The sequence below is a fragment of the Molossus molossus genome, unplaced genomic scaffold, assembly GCF_014108415.1.
Source record: "Molossus molossus isolate mMolMol1 unplaced genomic scaffold, mMolMol1.p scaffold_m16_p_14, whole genome shotgun sequence".
In the NCBI taxonomy this organism is placed as follows: Eukaryota; Metazoa; Chordata; class Mammalia; order Chiroptera; family Molossidae; genus Molossus; species Molossus molossus.
In genome coordinates, this window is record NW_023425349.1 from 25,662,607 (window position 1) to 25,684,031 (window position 21,425).

At 34.5% G+C, this 21,425-nt stretch overlaps 1 protein-coding gene across 1 annotated transcript in view; it reads right to left on the reverse strand.

The window, feature by feature from the left end:
• The window catches only part of FSD1L (fibronectin type III and SPRY domain containing 1 like), a 63,016-nt gene that overhangs the window by 7,438 nt on the left and 34,153 nt on the right, over nt 1–21,425 (reverse strand). Inside the window, exons 6-12 of the mRNA XM_036261644.1 lie at nt 18,828–18,949; nt 14,232–14,441; nt 12,740–12,838; nt 8,428–8,557; nt 4,473–4,573; nt 3,771–4,022; nt 117–205 (exon numbers count right to left, since the gene is read on the reverse strand). Coding sequence (XP_036117537.1) covers nt 117–205; nt 3,771–4,022; nt 4,473–4,573; nt 8,428–8,557; nt 12,740–12,838; nt 14,232–14,441; nt 18,828–18,949 — 1,003 coding nt within the window. The remainder of the gene's footprint in view (nt 1–116; nt 206–3,770; nt 4,023–4,472; nt 4,574–8,427; nt 8,558–12,739; nt 12,839–14,231; nt 14,442–18,827; nt 18,950–21,425) is intronic.

A 21,425-nucleotide genomic window follows, 5' to 3' on the forward strand; every position in this document is an offset into this window, starting at 1 on the left:
GAAAAGGAAGGGGAAGGAATATGAATAATAAATAAGATATTCTGTTTTCCCAATATATAGCATAGGTTGTTCTCTTAAAGTTGCCAAAACCATATACAATATAAATTAATACTAACCATGAAACCAGGTAGTAATGGCTGAGTAAATTTTGTCTTAAAGGAATATAATAACTGTTTTGAATGTGCATCATAGAAAGAAAGTTGACCTAAAAGGAAGGGGGGAAAAAAGCCTCATTTATTATACAAAATATAACATCTAATTAAGGCTAACATAAACCATGCATAAAAGTAGTAACTAAATGCGTATTTTGACATTGACTATAATGTTACAAACTATAATGCCTGGACTTAACAATTTTTTACTTGAAAATCAGTACAAAACATGCAAATCCAGTTTTTGTTCCCTGGTTTTCAGGATCTTCAGGATGCTTCCTTACTCTGGCAGTATGCTAATTATTCAACTGTAAGCTATTTCTTTATTTTGTCATTATTTAACAACAAAAAAAGTGATTTTTCCTCATTTTTACCATAACCAGTCTCTACTCAAATCCTATCACCATTTTACTTTATCTATTAAACTTTGTCTTCTAACCATGTGAGGCCATATTAATACTTCAATCTCTAAAGTCACAGTATAGTTATTGTGGCTTCAGCTTTGTTACTTTTTAAAATCTCACAGTCTAGCTTTCAATATGATCAGGCTGTCCACCTGATGGCCTCTTACAACTGTTACCACTTCTTCAAATTCTTCTCTTACTATTCTCTTGGCTTGTATCCTAACTCTAAGAATATCTTATTTTTCTCCTTATTCTAAATATAGATGCTTGTCCAGGCTCTCCTTCCTCTCTACAGTGCTCCCTTAATAAATCTGCTGCCACCAGAGAAGAAATGAAACTAACATTTATCCTACTATTAAAACCTAACATGGTCACAAAGTTAGTGAACAGAAGAGCAGTCATGTTTAGTTGTTTTGTACAATCTTCAGTAGCCACTCTAACGACTAGCATCAACTCTACTTCTCTTCTGAGTTCTAGCACTGAATTTCTAAACATTTGCCAGATATGCCATGTGGCTGTCTTGCTGGCATTCCATCTTTCCCCAGGACTCTTTCTGTTTTCTAGTCTGTTGAAGATACTATCATCCTCTTGATCACACTGAGTCATCTTCAGTTTTTCTCTGTCTCTCCCTCCAATCCATATTTAGTTATCAAGTCCTATGACTTCTACTTTCACACCATCAAATCCATTCTTCTATTATTATGATTTTTAATTCTCACCCACGGATATGGTTTTTGTTTTTGTTTTTTTAGAAAGAAGCAGGGTGAGAGAGAGAGAAAACATCAATAGGTTGCCTCTCTTATGTACCCCCTAACCAGGGATTGAACCACCACTTAAGTATGGGCCCTGACTGGGAGTCGAACCCAATATCTTTTTTGGTGTATGGGACGATGTTCTAATGAACTGAGCCAGCCGGCCAGGGTGGCGATCCCATTCTTCTTGATTCTCTACTTCTCAGGCCCTTGTTCCTACTAATCACTCAGCAAACACTTATTAAGGGCTTACTATGTACACAAAGCACTTTCCAGGCAACAAGGATAAAATACTTAACAAAATAGACATGGTCTTGCCTCCATTGATTCAAGATAGCCTCCTGAAAAGTTTTACTCCGTCTGTTTGCAATCTCTTCCACATTTAACCATATACTCTCTAGTATTTCCAAAGCTAAATTATCATCATATGACTATAGTTTTCTAAAATGTGCAGAAGCTCCCCTCCCTCAACTACTAAAAAAAGACTACCCTAGTATTATTTTTCAAGGCCCTCAAAATCTGATCTCATCCTACAACTCCCTCCAGCACCCTATGCTCTAAGTGAAAAATTACACTTCCCACCACTATCTTTGAGAAACCATACAGTACGGGACAGAAAACAAAAGATGATAAGCAAATGCTTATTGGTAGCTGGAAAAGGGGGGAAAAATGTCTGCCAATAATTTTACTATTTATCCTGGGGAAATTATTTATCTGATTCTAAGTCAATAAGACAATAAAGCAAAATTGAGGTCATCACTAAAAATAATCAAGCCAAATGAACTTTCCCCTTTTTTGTTTAAGTAACGAGAATGATAATTTATGAATTATTTACACAGTGTGCTTAAAATGGTAAAATGAGGTTTTAACAGCTTAAGATGTCAACTTGGAGAAAAGCATCTAGGGAATAACTTTCACTCCTTATTTCAATAGTATGTCACCTTCAAAATCTTTCTAAATATTGAATGACAGTAGAACAGATACTTACCAAATACCTAATTAGAAAAGCTTCAAGAAATTTTGAAAAAGATAAATATCGAATTAATTTTTAGATGATTTTAATAAGAAGGAAAGCTTGGCCAAATCTATTAAGATTGAACTTAAGGATAAATACAATATTCTCCATGTGAACAAGAGCAATAAAAAACCCAAATTGCCTAAAAGGAAAAAGACAATTTGACAGAACTCAGATTAGTGATTACAAAATACCCATGGGGGATATAAAGTGTAGCATAAGGCCCTGGCCAGTGTGGCTTACGTTGGTTGAGCATCATCCCATGCACCGAGAGGCCACTGGTTCAATCCTGGTCAGGGAATATGCCCTGATTGCAGGCTTGATCCCAAATAGGGTGCATGCAGGAGGCAACCAATCAATGTGTCTCTCTCTCATCAATGTTTCTCTCTCTCCCTCTCCCTTTCACTTCAACATATTTTTTTTTAAGTGTAGTATATGAAATATAGTCAATAATATTGTAATAACTCTGCACAGTGCCAGCTGGGTACTGGAAATATGGGGGGAACACTTTGTATGGTATGGGATTGTCTGGCCACTATGCTGTATACCTGAAACTGATATAAAATAACATTCAATATAAACTGTAATTGGAAAAATTTTTTGTATTTAAAGAAAAAGTCATAGTGCTAGAAACTATGCTACCCTGTGTTGGTCAGAAGTATGTGTCCTGTTTTGAGAGTCATCTTTAAGAAATATATTGACATAATATACAACCATAGGCAATTAGGGTTTGAAAAAATTAAATAAAAATAGCTAATTGTACAGAGATTGTAGAGTATGGGGAAAACGGAAAAGAAGCAGTGTTAATAGTTTTTAAACAAGAAATATCTTGTATATGTGAATTTGGGAGCATAATTCTGTATTTCTTAAGATGACAAAAATTAAGAGCAACACTCTCAGAAGTTATTTGGAGACAAAGTGAGTCAATTTAAATAAAACCGAATCAAGTGCTATCCAACAATGAAAGAGGCTGCCTTCTAAGACAATACACTTCATATAAGAAAGTTCATCAAGCACAGGAGTGGCAAGCACCTGCAGAGACAATGTAAAAAGGACTTTATACTGTGTGGTAGATGGACTGGGTAATTTCTAAGGTCTACTCCAACTAGAAAAATCAGACTCCACCATTCTTCACAGGTAATAAAAGAAAAATAAGAAGGAATTAAAATGGACAAAGAAGTTTAGCTTTAAGACTAAAATTAGCAAAATCTTTCTTTCAGACTCATTTAGTATACTACAGATGAGTGCTTTCGTAGGGTTGCAGGCAGACATCACATACTTTTCCAGTCAATTCCAGACCTGGAAGTATGCTTGTGATCAAATCCTAGTAGGTCAAAACACCCTTACCACAGTATTAATGGAAATTATCTAGAGATGATTACCAGTAAAAGTACTGAAATACAAGCAGCTATGACAAAATGAATCATGAGAACATCAGTAAACTTACCCCCATCAAAATCACAGAATACACCTATCCTCTCAGGAACAGTAACATCCAACGCTTTGACTTTATTGTTATGCTTTGCTGCAAATGTGTTTTGTAGCCAATTGTTGACATGGATACACCAACTAGTGTTTGTCTTTCCTAATTGGTCAAATTTCCCCAAAGTCTTGTATGCTACTCCCACACTATAGGATTTACAATCCTTCTGGGCCTTGACCTCCCAATAATGTTGTCCGCTTTCAATAACAGTGTCTCCTGCAAAAGACCAGAAAGGTAAATTTGACTCTTATCTCTTCCTTAAGAGTCATACAGTTTTGTGCCTATCCCTTGTCCCATAAAATGACACAAAAATCTGATTCAGGATGTTAATACATAGACACTAATTGCAGAGTATCTGCTATAACTTATATACTTATTACAAATTTTTCTGAATATAAAAAGCTTCAGAACTTCTCCTCCTTACTATACCTCAAGAGTTATACTTATATGTGGAACACTATATAAAATGGAGTAAGTTTTAAATATATCTATAATAAGACAATTTGAAAACCTGCCAAAGTAATTAGGCTTTTGGGGGGAGAAACTACAGCAAATACTCCTTCAAAACAGAGGCAGTCACTCCAGCTCTAAGTGAGTAGAAAATCCATCAGTATCACTGTGATAACTTTAATATGAGATAATAAAGAACTATTATTTTTATCCTACCCAACACTGTATATGATTCCCCAGTAAAACGATCTCTGCTGCCTCTTACGGCTGGTGGCCTGGAGCCTACAGATGTCCGTTTTGGAGATGGTGTACCACTTCTATATAAACAGGAACAAAAAGAAAAACAAATATTTTATGTTGTAAATGTTTCATAAACTAAAATTATAAATCACAAAAGGAAATTCTGAAAAGATTTTTTTATTATGTTGCAAAAATAGCACCATTTAATTTTATCTGAATTATTACACAGAGTTATCAATGATAAACACATGTAAGAAGTCATCAACACAAAGCAGGCTGAAAACATTAATATCATGCAGGCTGAGCAAGTCTTACAGAAAGAACACACAGTTGAGATAAGAAACAATGCCAAAATGAGATGAGATACAAAGGGGAAAAAAAGAACTCAAGAAAGATAATGTATTATAGCTTACATTTCTTGCAGTTAACTTTAAATAAGCTTACTACAATGAAAACTAAGTAGTTTGTAAGTAGTATGCATTCTTGTTCTGGATCTTTCCTTCTTAAAAAGTGAAACAGCAATTGCCCAAATCCATGCATTAATGTCAAGTAATAAAAGGCATTTCTCCTACTATAATGGACAAGATCACACTGACCTTCCCTCATATCAAATTACATGGTACGGTAAACTGAACAGCATTAGGCTTTTCACTAACTCTCAACAACTCAAAATAAATCAAATCCCAAAGATGTTTAAAATTTAATATTTCAATAATAATGATTAACAGCATTAAAACAACAAAACATTTATAACTTACCAGTAGTAAAGAAATAAAGGGAAGGCATGGAGAAAAGAAAAACAGACATAACTACTGAGAATGGCAGTTTAAATTTCAGAGAAAAATTAAATAATGCTACCACTGTAGCAATTCCAGACTTATGACCTGAGTACATTTTTGCAAGAAGTACAACAGCTATTTTTGTCCTATGTCAAACATGCCCCATCCCCAATCTTTTTAAAGACACCTTGGCCGCTTAACTATCTGAATTAAGACTCTTTGTTACCTCTACTCTGGATTATTTTACCAGCCTCCTAATGATATTGCTACCCAATTCATTTACTGTTACCAGATAAACTTAACTCTGATTCTCCTACTTTAAAATCTACTGTACTTCCTTACTGCCTATAAACAACTCAGCTTGGCATTTCAGTTTTTCTTGATTTGGTCCCAATCTTCTTTTCTGATCTTTCACCCCTAGAGAACACTATCCAGTTAAATGTAGCAGCTGAAGTGTTCCTTAAACTCAGGCAACCTGCTTCCATGCCTTTCCTCTTACTCCCTCTCTAAATGCAAGTCCAATGCCATACATTCTCTGTTTCCTTGAGAACTAGCCTAAATACCATCACACTCATGAAGGGCTCCCAGATCCTACAAAGCTAAATAAATAACTCTTTGAGTAGTCCAGCTCCAGGCCAAAATCCTATGTGTACTCTTTCAGGCCCAACCATAGGCAATTATAAAGGCTTTTACTGGCAGGCCTGGGGGGAAGGCTGCCTTTCCCACACCAGACCTGGTGCACAGCCAGTTCACTGCAGTTTCTGGAGGGAATTGCACTCCCCTGCCCCTACCCCATGCTCATATTCACATCTGCATTCCTAGCTTAGGCACCTCTATTCAGAGATCCCCTTATAGGTATGGACCCTCAGCTGAGACCCTTTCCACTGCCTCTGCAGGGATCTCTAAGAAGGGGGCAGGGGTGGGGTGGGTGTAATATGAAAACACTTTTCTGTCTCAATACTTTTCTAACACTTCCTGTTTTTCCATCTTCTTGGCCTCAGGTCCATAAACAACAGGATGAGCCCTTTGTTTGGGGCTTTCTCAGCAGTGAGATGATATCCACCATCTGTGATCTGCTGATTTACCTGACCCTCACCTCATTCTGTTGGGGAAAATGGAACACTGAGAGAGCTAGCACCCTTTCCTTTGTGGCCTCTTGCTTATACTACTATAGTCAGTGAATAAAAGGCTTGATTGTTACTTTCAGTTTGGCTCAGTGTCCTAATTCACCACTTCAACACTTGGCAGCTCAGGACATCTTTCTTCCTCTAAATTCCTTTATTCCCACTTACCATTACACATACTCTCCACCTGTATTATTGTTATTTGTATATAGATATGTCTCTCATCTACCTAAGTCAGGGAAAATTTCCTGAAGGCAGGGACAGTGTTTGTTTCTATAAACCCTACAATATTCAGCTGACATCCTACAGTGAACAAATATTTATGGAAAAAATAAATGTATATAATACTCCAGAAGTAGTCTATGTAGAAAATACCCTTAAAAGGAGGGAAGGGAGAAAGAGAAATAATCTATGAAACACTAAATATAATCAGACTAAAAATCTCCAAGTGACCAAATGAAACTTTATAGACTCTATTAAATCTAGCAGCATTTGCACAGCTGGTGTGGCTCGGTGGATTGAGCATCATCCCATGGACTGAGAGGTCCCAGTTCCATGCTCAATTCCCAGTAGGGGGCATACAGGAGGCGGCCAATCAATGTTTCTACATCAATGTTTCTCTCTCTCCCTTTCTCTCTCTCTAAAAAAAATCACTAAAAACTATTTAAATAAAAAACCTAGCAGCATTTTATAATTTATAATGTACTATGAAATCACTTTTGCCAATGAGCAAATAAACTAAAAAAAAAAACAGACAAAGACAATTTTGAAAAGAGAACACATTCTGGTTTCTAATAAAGATATATGGATCTTCAAATTAGCACATTATTACTTGTGTAATTGGAATTGATTCATCTTTCTGGCACTGTCCTAATAATTTAACTAATAACCTTTACTTTTTCTCCTGAGGCTTTCAAAACTGCATGATTATTATAAAATACAGAACACCTGAAACCTGGCTCATGGCAAATACAAATAAAAGCAAAGCTGTAAAGTTAGATATATTTAATACAGCACAACAAGAAAGATGCTAAGTGTAAGTAAATGCCGAAAAAAGTCAGATGAGGGAAAATAATTCAAGAAAGACTAAGCAGAGCTTATTGTTTTGTTATCATAAACAATATAATTGAAATATGCAGCACACTTTAATGCTGTAAATTCGAAACATAAGCTACCAATACAGACAGTCTACACAGAGCACTATTTTAGCTTATGAAGGCAGATGCAATGGCTTCTGCTTACTGGTTAAAGAAAAAAAAAATTTAAAGTTATTCAGCCAAGCTAGATATACTAAGTCCTAGAACTAGACAAAGATCATCACCTTGTATGTCTCTTCAGTGAAGTAACATGGACACTGTCAGATAAAAACAGGCAACTGTTAAAGAGTGCTTTACACCTTAAATTTAACAGCTTATAATAAAATTAGATCAAAAGCCTGATGAGGAAATTCTTTTTTTTGGTTTGCTGTTGTAATTCACAGTGATATTAACTTATTTCAGTTTGAGAAAAATTTTCCTCTGTTAAAAAAGAAAGAGGCCTCACACTTTGAGACTATCTAAGTAAGTCTAACAACAACTAAAGGTCCTAAGCCACTGGTTCATAAGGTTGCTGATGGGGAGCAAGGCACCGGGGTTGTGCATGCTAAAAGCTACCATTCAGGGCGGACTTTCAGGTGAGACTGGTGATCTAAAATTCAGGAACCACACTAGGAACTTCCCTCTAGGCACTTCAAGTTGCTGTAGATATAACTTAAAGAAATGGAACACTGAAATAAAAATGTATACGTAAGAAGAGAATTAGGAGAGAAACTAAGAAAAAGTAATAAAAATGTTAGTGACCAATTCAAGAACTGACCCACAATATTGTTTCACTTCCATGTTATTAACATATCACAAGTCATAGTGATGTACAGAATAAAAATATCATTACATTTTTATAACTTATACATTAAAATGTATGCGTTATCATCAAATAAGAATCAATGTGCAAAACATCTGTCCAGATAATAGATTTAAAGAACTAGCTTACCTGCCCTTGTTCTCTTTTCCTTTCATTTTATTTTCTTGACTTTTTCCTCCAGTAGGATCCCACTCTACATAGGTATCTTCAACTCTCAGGTTCAAATGGGATGATGAGTTATCCAAACTGAAGTTAAGTGCTATAAAAAACATTTCAATTTTGTAAAAATGTAGCATATCTCTGCTTTCTGAAGCAAGCTATCATCACATTTTTTTCCTCCCCAATTTTTCCAACACTATATATGAACAATAAAATCAGATCTGGCTGGGTGGCTAGGTTGGTTGGAGCATCATCCTATACACCAAAGGGTTGCAGGTTTGATTCCCGCTAGGGGCATGTGGAAGGCAACCAATCAGTGTTTCTCTCTCACATCAATGTTCCTCAATCAATCTTTCTCTCTCTCTTCCCCCCCCCCCTTTTCCCCCGTCTATAAAATTAGTAGGGGAAAAAAAACAAATCATATATCCTTGGGTGAGGATTAACAAAAAATAAAGTTCAAATTCCTATATTTAAAGTTTTCAAAGATAAGGCAGTAATTTACTAATTCCTACTTTATTTCCCATTATTATTATTTTTTAATCCTCAACCAAGGACATGCTTAGTAAGAAGAAGAGAGAGAGGGAGGGAGGAGGAGGGAGAGAGAGAGAAAGAGAGAGAAGCATTGTGTGAGGGAGACACATCAATTGGTTGCCTTCTGTACCTGCCCTGACTGGGGAACATACCCACAATCCAGGTATGTACCCTGACCAGGAATCAAACTGGAAACCTTATGGTACACAGGACGATGCTCAACCAATAGATCCACTCTGCCCAGGCTCTCATCATTCTTTACATATCTTATACTACAAGCAAATACAATGTCCTTGCATGGCCATTGCTGTTTCTGCTATTCCTTCTGCTGGAATCTCCATCAGTATACAAAAACCTCAATTCCCTGTTATTAGAATATCAGTTGATTACCAGTTGATTGTTACAACTAGATAGGAAGAGGCATTATAGAATTAAGAATGAGGAGAAAGTGATGTGGTGTAAAAACAATTATAGAGCCTAGCACACATATTTTTCCTGATGCTCTAATACTTAATAATTTCATATTTAAACTCTCAGTAGGTTCAAATTAAGACAAGCATGGAGAAACAGCAGTGAGGGCAGAAGCAAGGGAACTGACACTGCTGAGAGAGCTAGAGATGGTTTACATGACAAGGGGAGAGGGGCCCTACTTAAATGAAAATAAACCAAAAAAACACACAAAACAACACTTTTCAAATTATTTGGTATTTTGGGGAACTAAGTGTACTAACCAAAAAACTTACTCAGGACAGCTAATTAAGGAAATCATTATAGCCTCTCTCTGAAAATGGAGGGTAAATCATTAAAACGTAATGCTGAATAAGGCACAGTTCCTCCTATAATAAATGCAATTCCTAGAATCTCTGTCTTAAATATCATCTTCTAGTTACCAGCAAATCTCTCTCTCTTAGTTGTATCTCCCTCCCAAAGTTCAAACTTCTGGCAATTACTCATTGACGGAATATTCCTTTACAATACGCCATTTCACCTAAGGATTTAGCTGAGGCTTCAGCATGCCTGTGAAGTATGCATCATCAAATAACAAAATATTCATATGGAGAGCCTAATGTTTATCTAGTAAATCAAGAATCCTTTTATCCTCTACTGTTCTGTAAAGAGCACTTTAATTACAACCTGGCATCTGACCCATTGTTAATTGGGGTCTTTATACAACATTCTAAATACAAATTTACTGACCATAATCACTTCTAGTAGTTGTCATGCTATGCAATAAGTTAATAGCTTTCAAAATTGCATGTGAACAGACATGAACTTACAGAAAGAAAAAATAATTCAGCTTTTTAGTAAAAATGGAACTAGAATTCCTTAATAGGTAGGTTACTAAAAAGCTAGGATTAAGTAAAATTGAGACACTGTGCTACCAAGAATGAACTGCCTTATGAAAACAGGGTTAACCTCTATATTAGCTATTAGCTAACTTAATGCATGTGAGGGCATCTACATTTCTGAGAAAGAAAAGTGGATCTAACTCAAAGGTGCCATCAATTCTCAGTTACTTGTTAAAATTCAAAAGCTGGTTTAAGAAAATAAATAAAAAGAAAAAATCCTCAGGCTGTGCTCTAATGTGTCGTATGATGGAGAGAAGGGTGGAGTCAATAGTGGCAGAAAAGGTATCACCCCCCAAGTCACTTGAGATCAGACTTATTAAATACCACAGCACCCAAACAAAAAGACATGTTTCAATCCCAGGGTGTAATCTTTTACCCCTTTCTCTCTCTCTCTCTTTTTTGGATGCTATCCTTTTATGAAACCTCAACCAAGTCTTAGAGGCTAAGGTAACAGGGATAATACCATTTTTTTTTTTTTTTTTTTTTTAAGACTAGCTTTGCCCTGGCTGGTTTGGCTCAGAGGTTAGAGCATTAGCCCGGTGGACCGAAGGGTCTCAGCTTCAATTTCCAGTCAAGGGCAAGTACCTGGGTTGCTGGTTTGATCTCTGGCCCTGGTTGAAGACATGCGGGAGGCAACCAATCAGTGTCTCTCTTCCTCCCTCCCTTCCATTCTATCTAAAAATCAATGGGAAAGTATCCTAGGGTGAGGATTAACAACAACAAAAGACTGGCTTCAATAATGAGTTCTCAAATGTTAGTCCTGTCTCTTATATAATAAGCCCTGTACTATAGCTAGTTACTAGTTTTCATATCTTTAAAAGTCTGTTAAAACAAAGTACCAAAAAACTCAGAATACAGAAATATTTAGAGTTCAATATGCACTGGTGGCTGCTTTCTTGGTATTGTAAAACATTACAGCCATTATCATTGGAGGTCAGAAAGTAAATTGTGATTAATACCACATCATTTACCTTTACAAGAAGTACGGGATAATATAGTTTTAAAATTCTGGTCATAAGGACTTAAGGTTATGCATCACTTTTGACAATTCCAATGACAGAAGATATAGTGCCACATATACTGAGGAGACAGATAATGTTCACTAGTTTCCACATCAAGCACCATAAGTAGCAGAGTATGAAATATTGGTAGACCTCAACTGGAGATATGGAGATAAATATTTAATATCCTTCTCTCCCTTTCCCTCCAGTTCTTTGTTCATACACTTATTTCTATTGGTTGGTTAACAAGAGCTGCAGCAAGCCAAGAAAATTAGTAAACAACTGTTCAACATGTCATTTTTTAAAAATCTGGACTTTTCCTCTGGAGTTCTTGCTTTCATTAATAGCCACTCCAGTGCTATAGAATAACCTTAGAAAATCTGTGACCCATAGCTATTAAAAGACAGATTTTATTCTGGATCTCCCTGAAGCTCAAAATCACTGTTCAGTGGGCCCAGGGTTGAGTTTCGGTCTATCCACACTATGAGAGAGTCCATCTCATAGTGAGAAATATTCGCAAAAACTAGAATTAACTAGTTTTTCTCTACGAATCCTTAGTTTACAAACTTCAATGTAGTATAAATATATACATACCATTGAGATGTACAGATTCTGATTCTGGAAGTAAACCTAGTCAATTATCATCTCATAACTGGAAAGATCTCTATCATTATGACCTTCAAACTGATAAATATCTGAAAAATCTCTGTGTTAAATATGGGAGTTGAAATCTTGGAGTTTTAACTAAATCCAAACTGCTCTCATAGACTCTGCATACCTAGGTTCGCGCCTTCAATAGGGGCTGGCACATAATTTGGAAACAGATTCTTAGTCACACCTTTCCCAGTTAGTTCTAGGTATCATACACAAGTCATTTAACATATTTGAACTTCACTTTCTTCTGCAAAATGGCTATCAATACTATTTATTCTACTTATCTCTTAGTATGGTTTTAACAATCAGATGAAGAATGTGAGAGTGCTTTGTAACCATTAATAAACTATATAAATGTTAGTTTCTACAATAAGATTTAAGAAAACAGAGAGAACCTGAACTAAACTGAAGAGGTACTTCCCCTTTACTGAGCCATAATCCATTCCCTGGGAAAACATGGGACAGACCTCAATGATGTTTATATATTTATACTAAACAAAAATGTGTAAACTAAGCAACCACCTGAGAATGTAAGACTATCATTTCAGTCTCCTTTACCTATCTGAATACCATGATAAAGGAAAATCTAATGTAGTCCTAATTTCTCCATCTTAAAATTCCTATTCTTGGGAATTTGGGGTAGAGGGAGGAGAGATGCAACAATATATAAAACGCTTCCTGTCACAAAGTCTCAGACAACTTCAGATGCTGTTTATTTTATGCTGTATAAATATCTACTGATCTTACCTTTGGTCTCTAAAGTCACTGGGTCAGAACACTCTCCAGCCACAGCTTTGTTACAAGCTCGCACTCTGAAATTCATATACTTGGAATCAAACTTTAAGCCTAAAAAAAATGAAAATGGTTTTCAGACATGAAAAGTAAAGGAATCTACTCTAAAAGTAGGAGTATGAACCTTCAAACACACATTTTTTCCTCTTTGGAACGTTCTCTTTACTTGAGAAGAATATAAATTTATGTTAAAATGGTGATAATGGCCCTGGCTGATTTGGGTCAGCAGCATTGACCTGTGGACCAAAGAGTCGCAGGTTCGATTCCAGTCAGGTGCACACACCTCAGTTGTGGTTCCTCCCCAACACTGGTCGGGGTTGTTTAGGAGGCAACAGTCACGATGTGTCCTTCTCACATCGATGTTTCTCTCTCCCCCGCTCCCACTCTATCTGAAGATAAATAGAAAAATATCCTCGGGTGAGGATTAAAAAAAAAATAGTGATAATGCCTGAAATAATAATAATTTATTTATTTTCTTCAAAAGAAATAAATTATACAGTTTATCAATGAATTTTTTTAAACCTAGTGCTAAGAAGGTACTGTCAAGCCTCATTAAAGGTAGTGTTTCATTCAAAGATAAATGCTAGAATTTAAAATAACATTCAATGTCTGGAAAGTAAACACCCTAAGGAATTATTATATTTATGGAACATTGTCTTATGTGAAAAACAAATTTAAAGATAAAGTGAAGCATAGAGATTAATAACAAAACTCTGAAATTAGTCATGTCTAGATTAAGATAGTCAAAAAATTACTAGCTATTGGACTTTCAACAATATGACAGATCCACAGTTTTGTATTTGTAAAATAGAAATAATAAAACCAACCTCATAATTATAAATATTAAATGACATTGTACTGTAATGGTTAAATGATATGTATTGTGTAATACATTTTAGCCCAACTCCTAAAATGTTAAGTGTTCAAAAATGGTAAAGTTACTAATATTACTGATCATGCATAAGAAGCATTTAACAATGCAGGCAACATTCAGCCATTTCAAATACGCAAAGTTCCCCTATATATGGAGATATCTTTTTAAAGACTTTCAAAAGGCCAACAAATTTTTAATACCAAGTCACGGTTCTACTTTGAGTATTACTGTGAAGATAATCATAAAAGGGTAAAGGCCACAATATTTGTGGAGAAGTGTGTACATCTAGAAAATTGACAGCTTTTTTGTTAGAAAACTAAGGTAAAAGTCAATGTTATTGTGAAATATTGTTTCCAGAACATCCCTTCATGTTTGTTTACATACCATGTTTACCAGTTTGCAAATACCCAGAAGTAATTTCAATGAAGGTTTTCTGATATTTTAAAAGACATTCACTTCTATAATGAATATATAAAGTCACTTGGCAAATTAAACTTAATGTTAATTAAACTTAATATTTTTCACAATTATATTTATTTTCTGAGAAAGATTCATGAAATGCAATCTTTTTACCTGATAATGTATATTCAGTACCCTTAATATTATCAATTATCTCCCAGCATCGCTCATCCTTTACACGTGGAAGTCCATCAAAATTAGTTTTCCTATATTCCAGTATAAAATGGTCAATCTTATTATCTTCTTCTGCCATTCTCCAAGCTACTGTTACAGAGTTGTCAGCCACCAAACACTCTACGGGATCTATCTCTGGAGCTTTGGGGACTGAAGGAAAAAAAAAAGGCTCATTTCTCATTTATTATAGTACTAATCCAATATTTATGTCTGTCATTCAAACTATGGTTTTTCATGTTGCTTTTGAACTATTCAATTGAATTAGGCTAAGAGAAGAGATATCCTATAAATGCAATATATTTTCAAAGCTCTGTTTAAAAATTCATGTTTAAAAATTTTTTCATAGACTTATTCAAAGTGTATTAAATCCTCATACACAAAATGCAATTCAAACACGCTAAGAAAAAAGAATCAAGAATAACTTGTTACCTCTCAACATGTACTTTTAATCTATTTAAAACAGCTGTAGAATAGACATTAAATCACTATTGAGGAAATAAAATAACTTGCTCTGAATCCAATAATTAAAATAATTCAAGATATTTTCAATGTGTTTTCTAAATCTTGTTTATAAAAGAACTGTAATTTCTCAGCACTAAACAAAAATGAACTCCCCAACCCTCCAAATACTTAAGAATTTTAAAAATGTTTCTTTGAAGAGTTCTATGACTCATTAACATAAATTGGGATAAATGAGCCACAATCAACATGTATGAAGATTAATCCATTTCTTTCCCATCAAAGAGACTTTTCCATAGCTCCTAAACATTAACAGATGTTTCATTTATATAACAGGCTAATTGGAGAACATGGTCCTCCACTGATACAGATAGATGTGTCTAAAATGTGTGAAACCATGCAGGTATAGTATTTAAACATTTTGTCACTGAAAAAAAGTTTTAAAAGATTTTCTCCAAATATGCAAGGGTGGTTCAACATTTTCAATCAATTAATATAATCTATCACATCAGAAGAAAAATCATATAATCATATCAACAAAGAACATTTGACAAAATCCAACCACTCATGACAAAAATTCTCAGCAAACTAGGAATAGAGGGAGGCTTTACTTGATAAAGAACATCTACAAAAACCTATAGTTAACATCATACTTAATATGTTGAGAAACTAGGTACTTTTCCCCTAGGGCAAGGATCCTCTTACTACTCCTATCCAACACTGTACTGGAAGTTCTAGCTAAATGTAGTAAGACAAGAATAGGAAGTAAAAGGTATCTAGATCAGGAAGGAATAAATAAAACTGTCTTTGTTTGCTGATAACATAATTATCTATGGAGAAAACCCCACAGAATCAATGAAAAAAATCCTGAAACTAGCAATGATACAGGATATAAGGGATGAACCAGCAGAATACTGGAAAATTTTAGGGCAACAAAACTATTCTGTATGATAATGTTATGGTGGATACATGTCGTTATACATTTGTCAAAACCCATAGAACTGTATAACACAAAACAGTGAACCCTAATGTAAACTATGGGCTTTAGTTAATAATGATATATCAATACTGGTTCATCAATGATAAGAAATGTACATACTAATGCAAGATGTTAATAGGGGAAATTGCAAGTGGGGAGGAGGAAAGTATATGGTAAACTCTCTGTTTTATCTGCTCAATTTTCCATAGAGCTAAACCTATTTTAAAGAACAAAGTATTAATTTAAAAAAACACAACAATAACAAAGAAATTATATACAAAAATTAAAAGGCAAAGCAATATGAGACCTAACAAATAACAAAGTAAATATCTTGAATAAAAGAATCAAGAAGAAGAAGAAAGGAATTTGATATAAATTTTAAATCTTTAAGTCTAACTAGTAAGAAAGGGTGGGAGGAAGAGAGGTGGGACAATTGATCTCCACTAATGATAGTCTCCAAAGTTCAACTCTTATATGTGTGTAATTGTACAATAAATACTTGGAATCTGATATACTTTAATAGTAAGACAACAACCAACCAAAGAAATACTTAACATCTGTCACTGATTAATTTCCTTCCTATGTCTTGTGAGTTATTGTCTCTATAATATACATAACAGATGTTAGTCTCTATACTAGAACATAAGCAATACAGACTACTATTCATAGCCAAGAGAATAGACCATAGACATTCATGAATTTAATATACTCTATATTGCCTACATGTGAGGAAATGTAAAGGCCTACTTGGCATGTAGTAATTTTATAATTATGCCTAGTCAAAAATGTCCTAAAAGTCCCAAGAAGCTGGTACAAAGAGAGAGTCACTTAATTTGTAACTGGGTCTGGCTAACTCTCCACTATATACATCTCTATTCAGCTACCATTCCAGTAAGAATGTACTGGCAAGTAGATTCTTCTTTCTTATGAATAGTGGCCGCCAAAAGAAAGCAAACTGCTAAACGTAGTAACCGAGGTAAAAAGAAAAATCCAAGAAAGTGGTGATACTTGAGAGGGAAAAAGAAAATTTAGGTGATTTAAGAGCGATAAGTCAAATTAAGGTTGACTTGGATCTAATAAGTGGGAAGTTCACCCAAGATTCTATGCAGAAGAAAGAGTTCATTAATGAGGAATAAAACTTCAGGGAAAGATGAAAGGGGGTGAAGAATTTTACTAAGGTTTTCTCCGCATGTGAACGTAAAAGTGCAAGTGGCATCAATACTGCCACAAACATGTTCTCTTTTTAGCTGTAGAAGCTCAGAGAGGAGACTATAAACTCTAACTTTCAATATATATTTTCTTAATGGCTTAAAGTAGAAGAAAATGACCTTGAAATTATCCATCATCACTTTCATTTTTCAGACTCAGATAAGTCCACAGCTCATGTACTATATATAACACAGAGTAGAGTTGATTTTTGTGGTATCTATAGAATGAATTACTAAGAGATAAAGGTATTCATTTTTTACCTAATCTGACTGTATTTTATAAGAAAATTTTATGCTACAGCAGAATATAAAACATTGGTAATATGAATTCATCTTTCATAAACTTTAAGAACCTACTATGCTTTTCTTTAGGGATGAAATTCCTCCCCAGGATTTTTTGTTGTTGCTGTTGTTTTATTATACCTCATTCTTTCAAACTATATTAACAGTTTGCCAAAAGAAGAAATCCTAATTGTGCATGCCATTTGCTTGACAGTAGGCCTGGCTTGGTCTGTTAAGAGCCCTGGCTGGTGTGGCTCAGTTGGTTGGAGCATCATCCCATACACCAAAACATGGCGGGTTCAATTCCCAGTCAAGGCACGTACCCAGGTTGCAAGTCGGATCCCTGGTTGGGACCCATGTGGGAGGCAGCGGATCGATATTTCTCTCTCTCCCTTCCTCTTTCTAAAAATCACTACAAAATTTTTTTCAACAATATTACTGAAAACCCAAGAGAAAGAAATGGTGAGAAGATAATTTTTTAGTAGTTTAAAAAAATAATAACTAGTGTACATTCATAATCCACCACTCCTTATTCTCCTTCTAACTTTAGAAGTAGTATGAACAGTAATATAATGGTTAGCAAATCTGAAAGGCCAATTTACAGGTAGATATGCACTGACAAGTATACTTTCTTCCTCTACAACTATGATTCTTTCTCTTGTCTATAAACTTCTAGAATTTCTGATCTGTACCACACATGTTAATACTTCACTTGTGCTACCCTTCCTAGGTCCATTAGTTTCATGACTACTAACCTTGTCTTTCCAATCATATTTTAAATCCCTGACCAAATATTCAGAGAAGAATGGTTTTGTATCAAACATTCTCTATTCAAAAACAGCTAACCTCTAAAAACAAAAAGCCAATTAAGTAAAACACTTTCCTTTCAACAGATTTCCTGATCCCCCAAATCACCATGTCCAGATTGTTTTAGCTATCAACTTAACATTACTTGATGCTAGCTAAAAAAAAGAATACTAATAACCAAAAGGTCTTTAATTGACTTTTTCAAACATGTGGACAAATAATTTGGGACTTGATTTCAAATGGTTTTGGTTACTGAAATATCCTCATGCTGATACTCTAAATAAATCAATGTTAAGATATTATTACTGGAAATAAAATTCCATCTGACCCAACCACCACCACAACAAAAATGGTAATGACAGTAGGTAACATTCACTGAGTGTTAACTGTGTTTTAGAGATTTCAACTCATTCAATCCTTATAAAAACCCCAGAAGGATAACATCACATTTTAAAGATGAAGAAAATGAAACAAAGTTAAATAATTTGTTTAAGATTATACAGCAACTAAGTGGCAGCCAGGATTCAAATCTCAGAAGTCTGGGCGCAAGACCCAGTGTTACACTAGGGTGTACTGCTGTCAAACTAATGATAAAACATATTCTTCAATGGGATTCTTAAAAATGAAATTTTAACTACCAGTAAAATAATTCTCTAAAGCAAAGACTAGCAAATTTAATTACTCCTTAGCTGAATAAAGAAAAAAAGCATGCTATACTTCTTATTCCAATGTTCATACAGAAAAATCTTGTAGAAAAAATATGTATATGTAACTTCACATATAATATATGCCCTTACTTACCTGGCAAAAACGTCAAAGTCTGCAACATCTGTCTTTCCTGAGAAAAATCCACCATTAAATGAGTCATGTTGTCACTGACCTTTGGTTTCAAAGAAAGGCGAAAGGCTGAAGCCATTGTTACTCTACGGCAAACACAAACATACTTTTACAAATAAAGGAATGAGAAATTTTATATATTTAATTTATAAAACGAGAAGACAGAAATTATTTCACTCTAGTGATTTCAGAAACTATAACAAAGATAACAAAACTAAATAGAAATTTGCTTAGTCTTTAAAAATTAAAATAAAAAACTATAAAACATTTTAAAATATAAAAATATTTAAGGTAACTTTAAGGAATTTTCCTCCAGCCAGTTTTATAAAACTGCATACAAATACAACAAGTATCACAAGAGACAAATATTCAGTATAAATAATCTTTAACAGACCCAACAGACATCTAAACCTCTGTACACTCAATCTTACTGACTTCCTGATGCCAGGCTCCCTCCTTTTCATATGCCAAATAATGAACTGTACATACACCATGATTCAAACACTCTCCCTAGTAGTAACAGCTACTCCATATATCCTCAAGTAATAATAGAGGTACACTAAGCAAATACTGTGTAGCTTGTTAGCTGCTAAGGATAGGCCATGGATGAGAAAGGAAAGACGTGAAATTACTCTGATATCAGCTGCATGGAAGGATACAGGAGAAACAGCTGTGAAACCACATGCCACAGAAATAACAGGAGTTCAATACATAATTATTAGATGAATGTGGTCTACATAAACAAAAGAGAAAGAACCTATACCAGACCTCATTTCATTCACAGTATGGGGAAACTATTCTGTCAATTAAAATAGGGAAGAAAAGAAATTATCATGTTCTATTAATTTGTCATTTTATCTCAAATTTCAGTTTTTCATATAATAAATTTCCACAAGTATCACAAAGTAACTCCCTTTATTATCTCTTGTCAAAGAACAATACAACAGTAATATTCATGAATGTTGTCCTCCTAGTGCACAATTTGGGAGATGAAGTAAATAGAGCTGGAAGAACAAAGAGAATACCAGGCCTAGTCATTAAGATCTGCCAAATCTATCCTAGAATCATTGGTATAAAAGATATCAAACTTGTTGCTGTATTCATTATTTTAGGATGAAAAATATCTGTTGCTGTATTCAGATACTTTATTTCATTTTAAAACTAGGAAAGTAATCACTTTATTTAGAAACAAAGTTAACTGATCTATATCAAGAAGAAAGTGCTATACACTGAAATACAATTTATGGGGAAGGGAACTCACTGAGTATTTCTCACATACTATTTTAAGCTTCTGTTTCTCAATGATAAAATTTCAGATTATATCAATAAAAAGTTAGGAACAAAGGTTAAGTCTTACATACTTTGTTCTTTTACAGCTCCTAGTATCTTTTGATTCGAAGACTTCTGAAAGAGCTATATTCAGAGAGGTACTTAGTAAAGACACATAGAATCAATGAATGGTTTGAACTTACTTAATTGCTTCTAAACCTGATTAAGTGCATTTTTTAACTATTGAGAAAAATATCTGAAAGTATATTAGGGAATTTAATTCTGAAACTTTATCTGCAAAAATTGATTTAATCACTAAGGCTTCAAAGAAAAAGAATGTTCCCCCCAGGTAGTCCCAGAGACATGGAAGTGGGGTACAGACTGACAATCCCCAGAACAGGAGGTGGTGGGGAAGAGATAAACCACAGAACTTATATGCATGTATGCATGAACAAAGGTCATAGACAACAAAGCTGGGACAGGGCAGGGAGAGAGGGGGAGGGGGAGGAGGAATCAGTGGAGGAAAAAGAAACATCTGTAACAAAAATAAATTAATTAATTTAAAATAAATAAATACAATAAAAATATAATAAAAAGAAAAGAAAAGGTTTGGGGTGGTGGTGGCAGCATGTTTAAGACAACATTAGCAGGCAGGAGGATTTTGGAATAGGGAGGAGGGGATCAATGGGAAAAAAGGAGGGACATCTGTAATAGTTTCAACAATAAAAAAGACAACACTAAATAAATAAATAAATAAAATAAAACATGGTTAAAAAAAAGAATGTTCCCTCCAAAAAGCAATAGAAAGGTCTATCAAAGCCTAAAAAAACAAGAATAATGACATTCATTTTCTAGTCAGTGAAAATTTCAGTCTCCATAAATCAAGGTAGATGTACAACGCTATAATCTTTCAAAAGACTGAATATATTTAGACAATTGTGCTTCAAAGCCCAAACTAACAATTTAGAAATTCATAATTATATTATAGGATCCATGTTGTTGCAAATGTTTTAATACACCCTGACTTTCTTGATTTACTTCTAATAGTAAAGCTGAATACAAGGATCACTTCTACATTTTATTTTTGCAAAGATACAACATATAGATGGACGTTTTGAATTTCCTCACCTCCCTACTTATTAACTTGACCCTTCCTTTCATGACCCCTTTCTTCAAGAACCAGTCACTCCTACAATATACCTCAACTAATCACCCTCCAACATTACTAAGCCCCAGAAGTGCTTTGTAAAGATGCAGAGATCTGTTATGTATTATCTCATTTCTGTCGTCAGT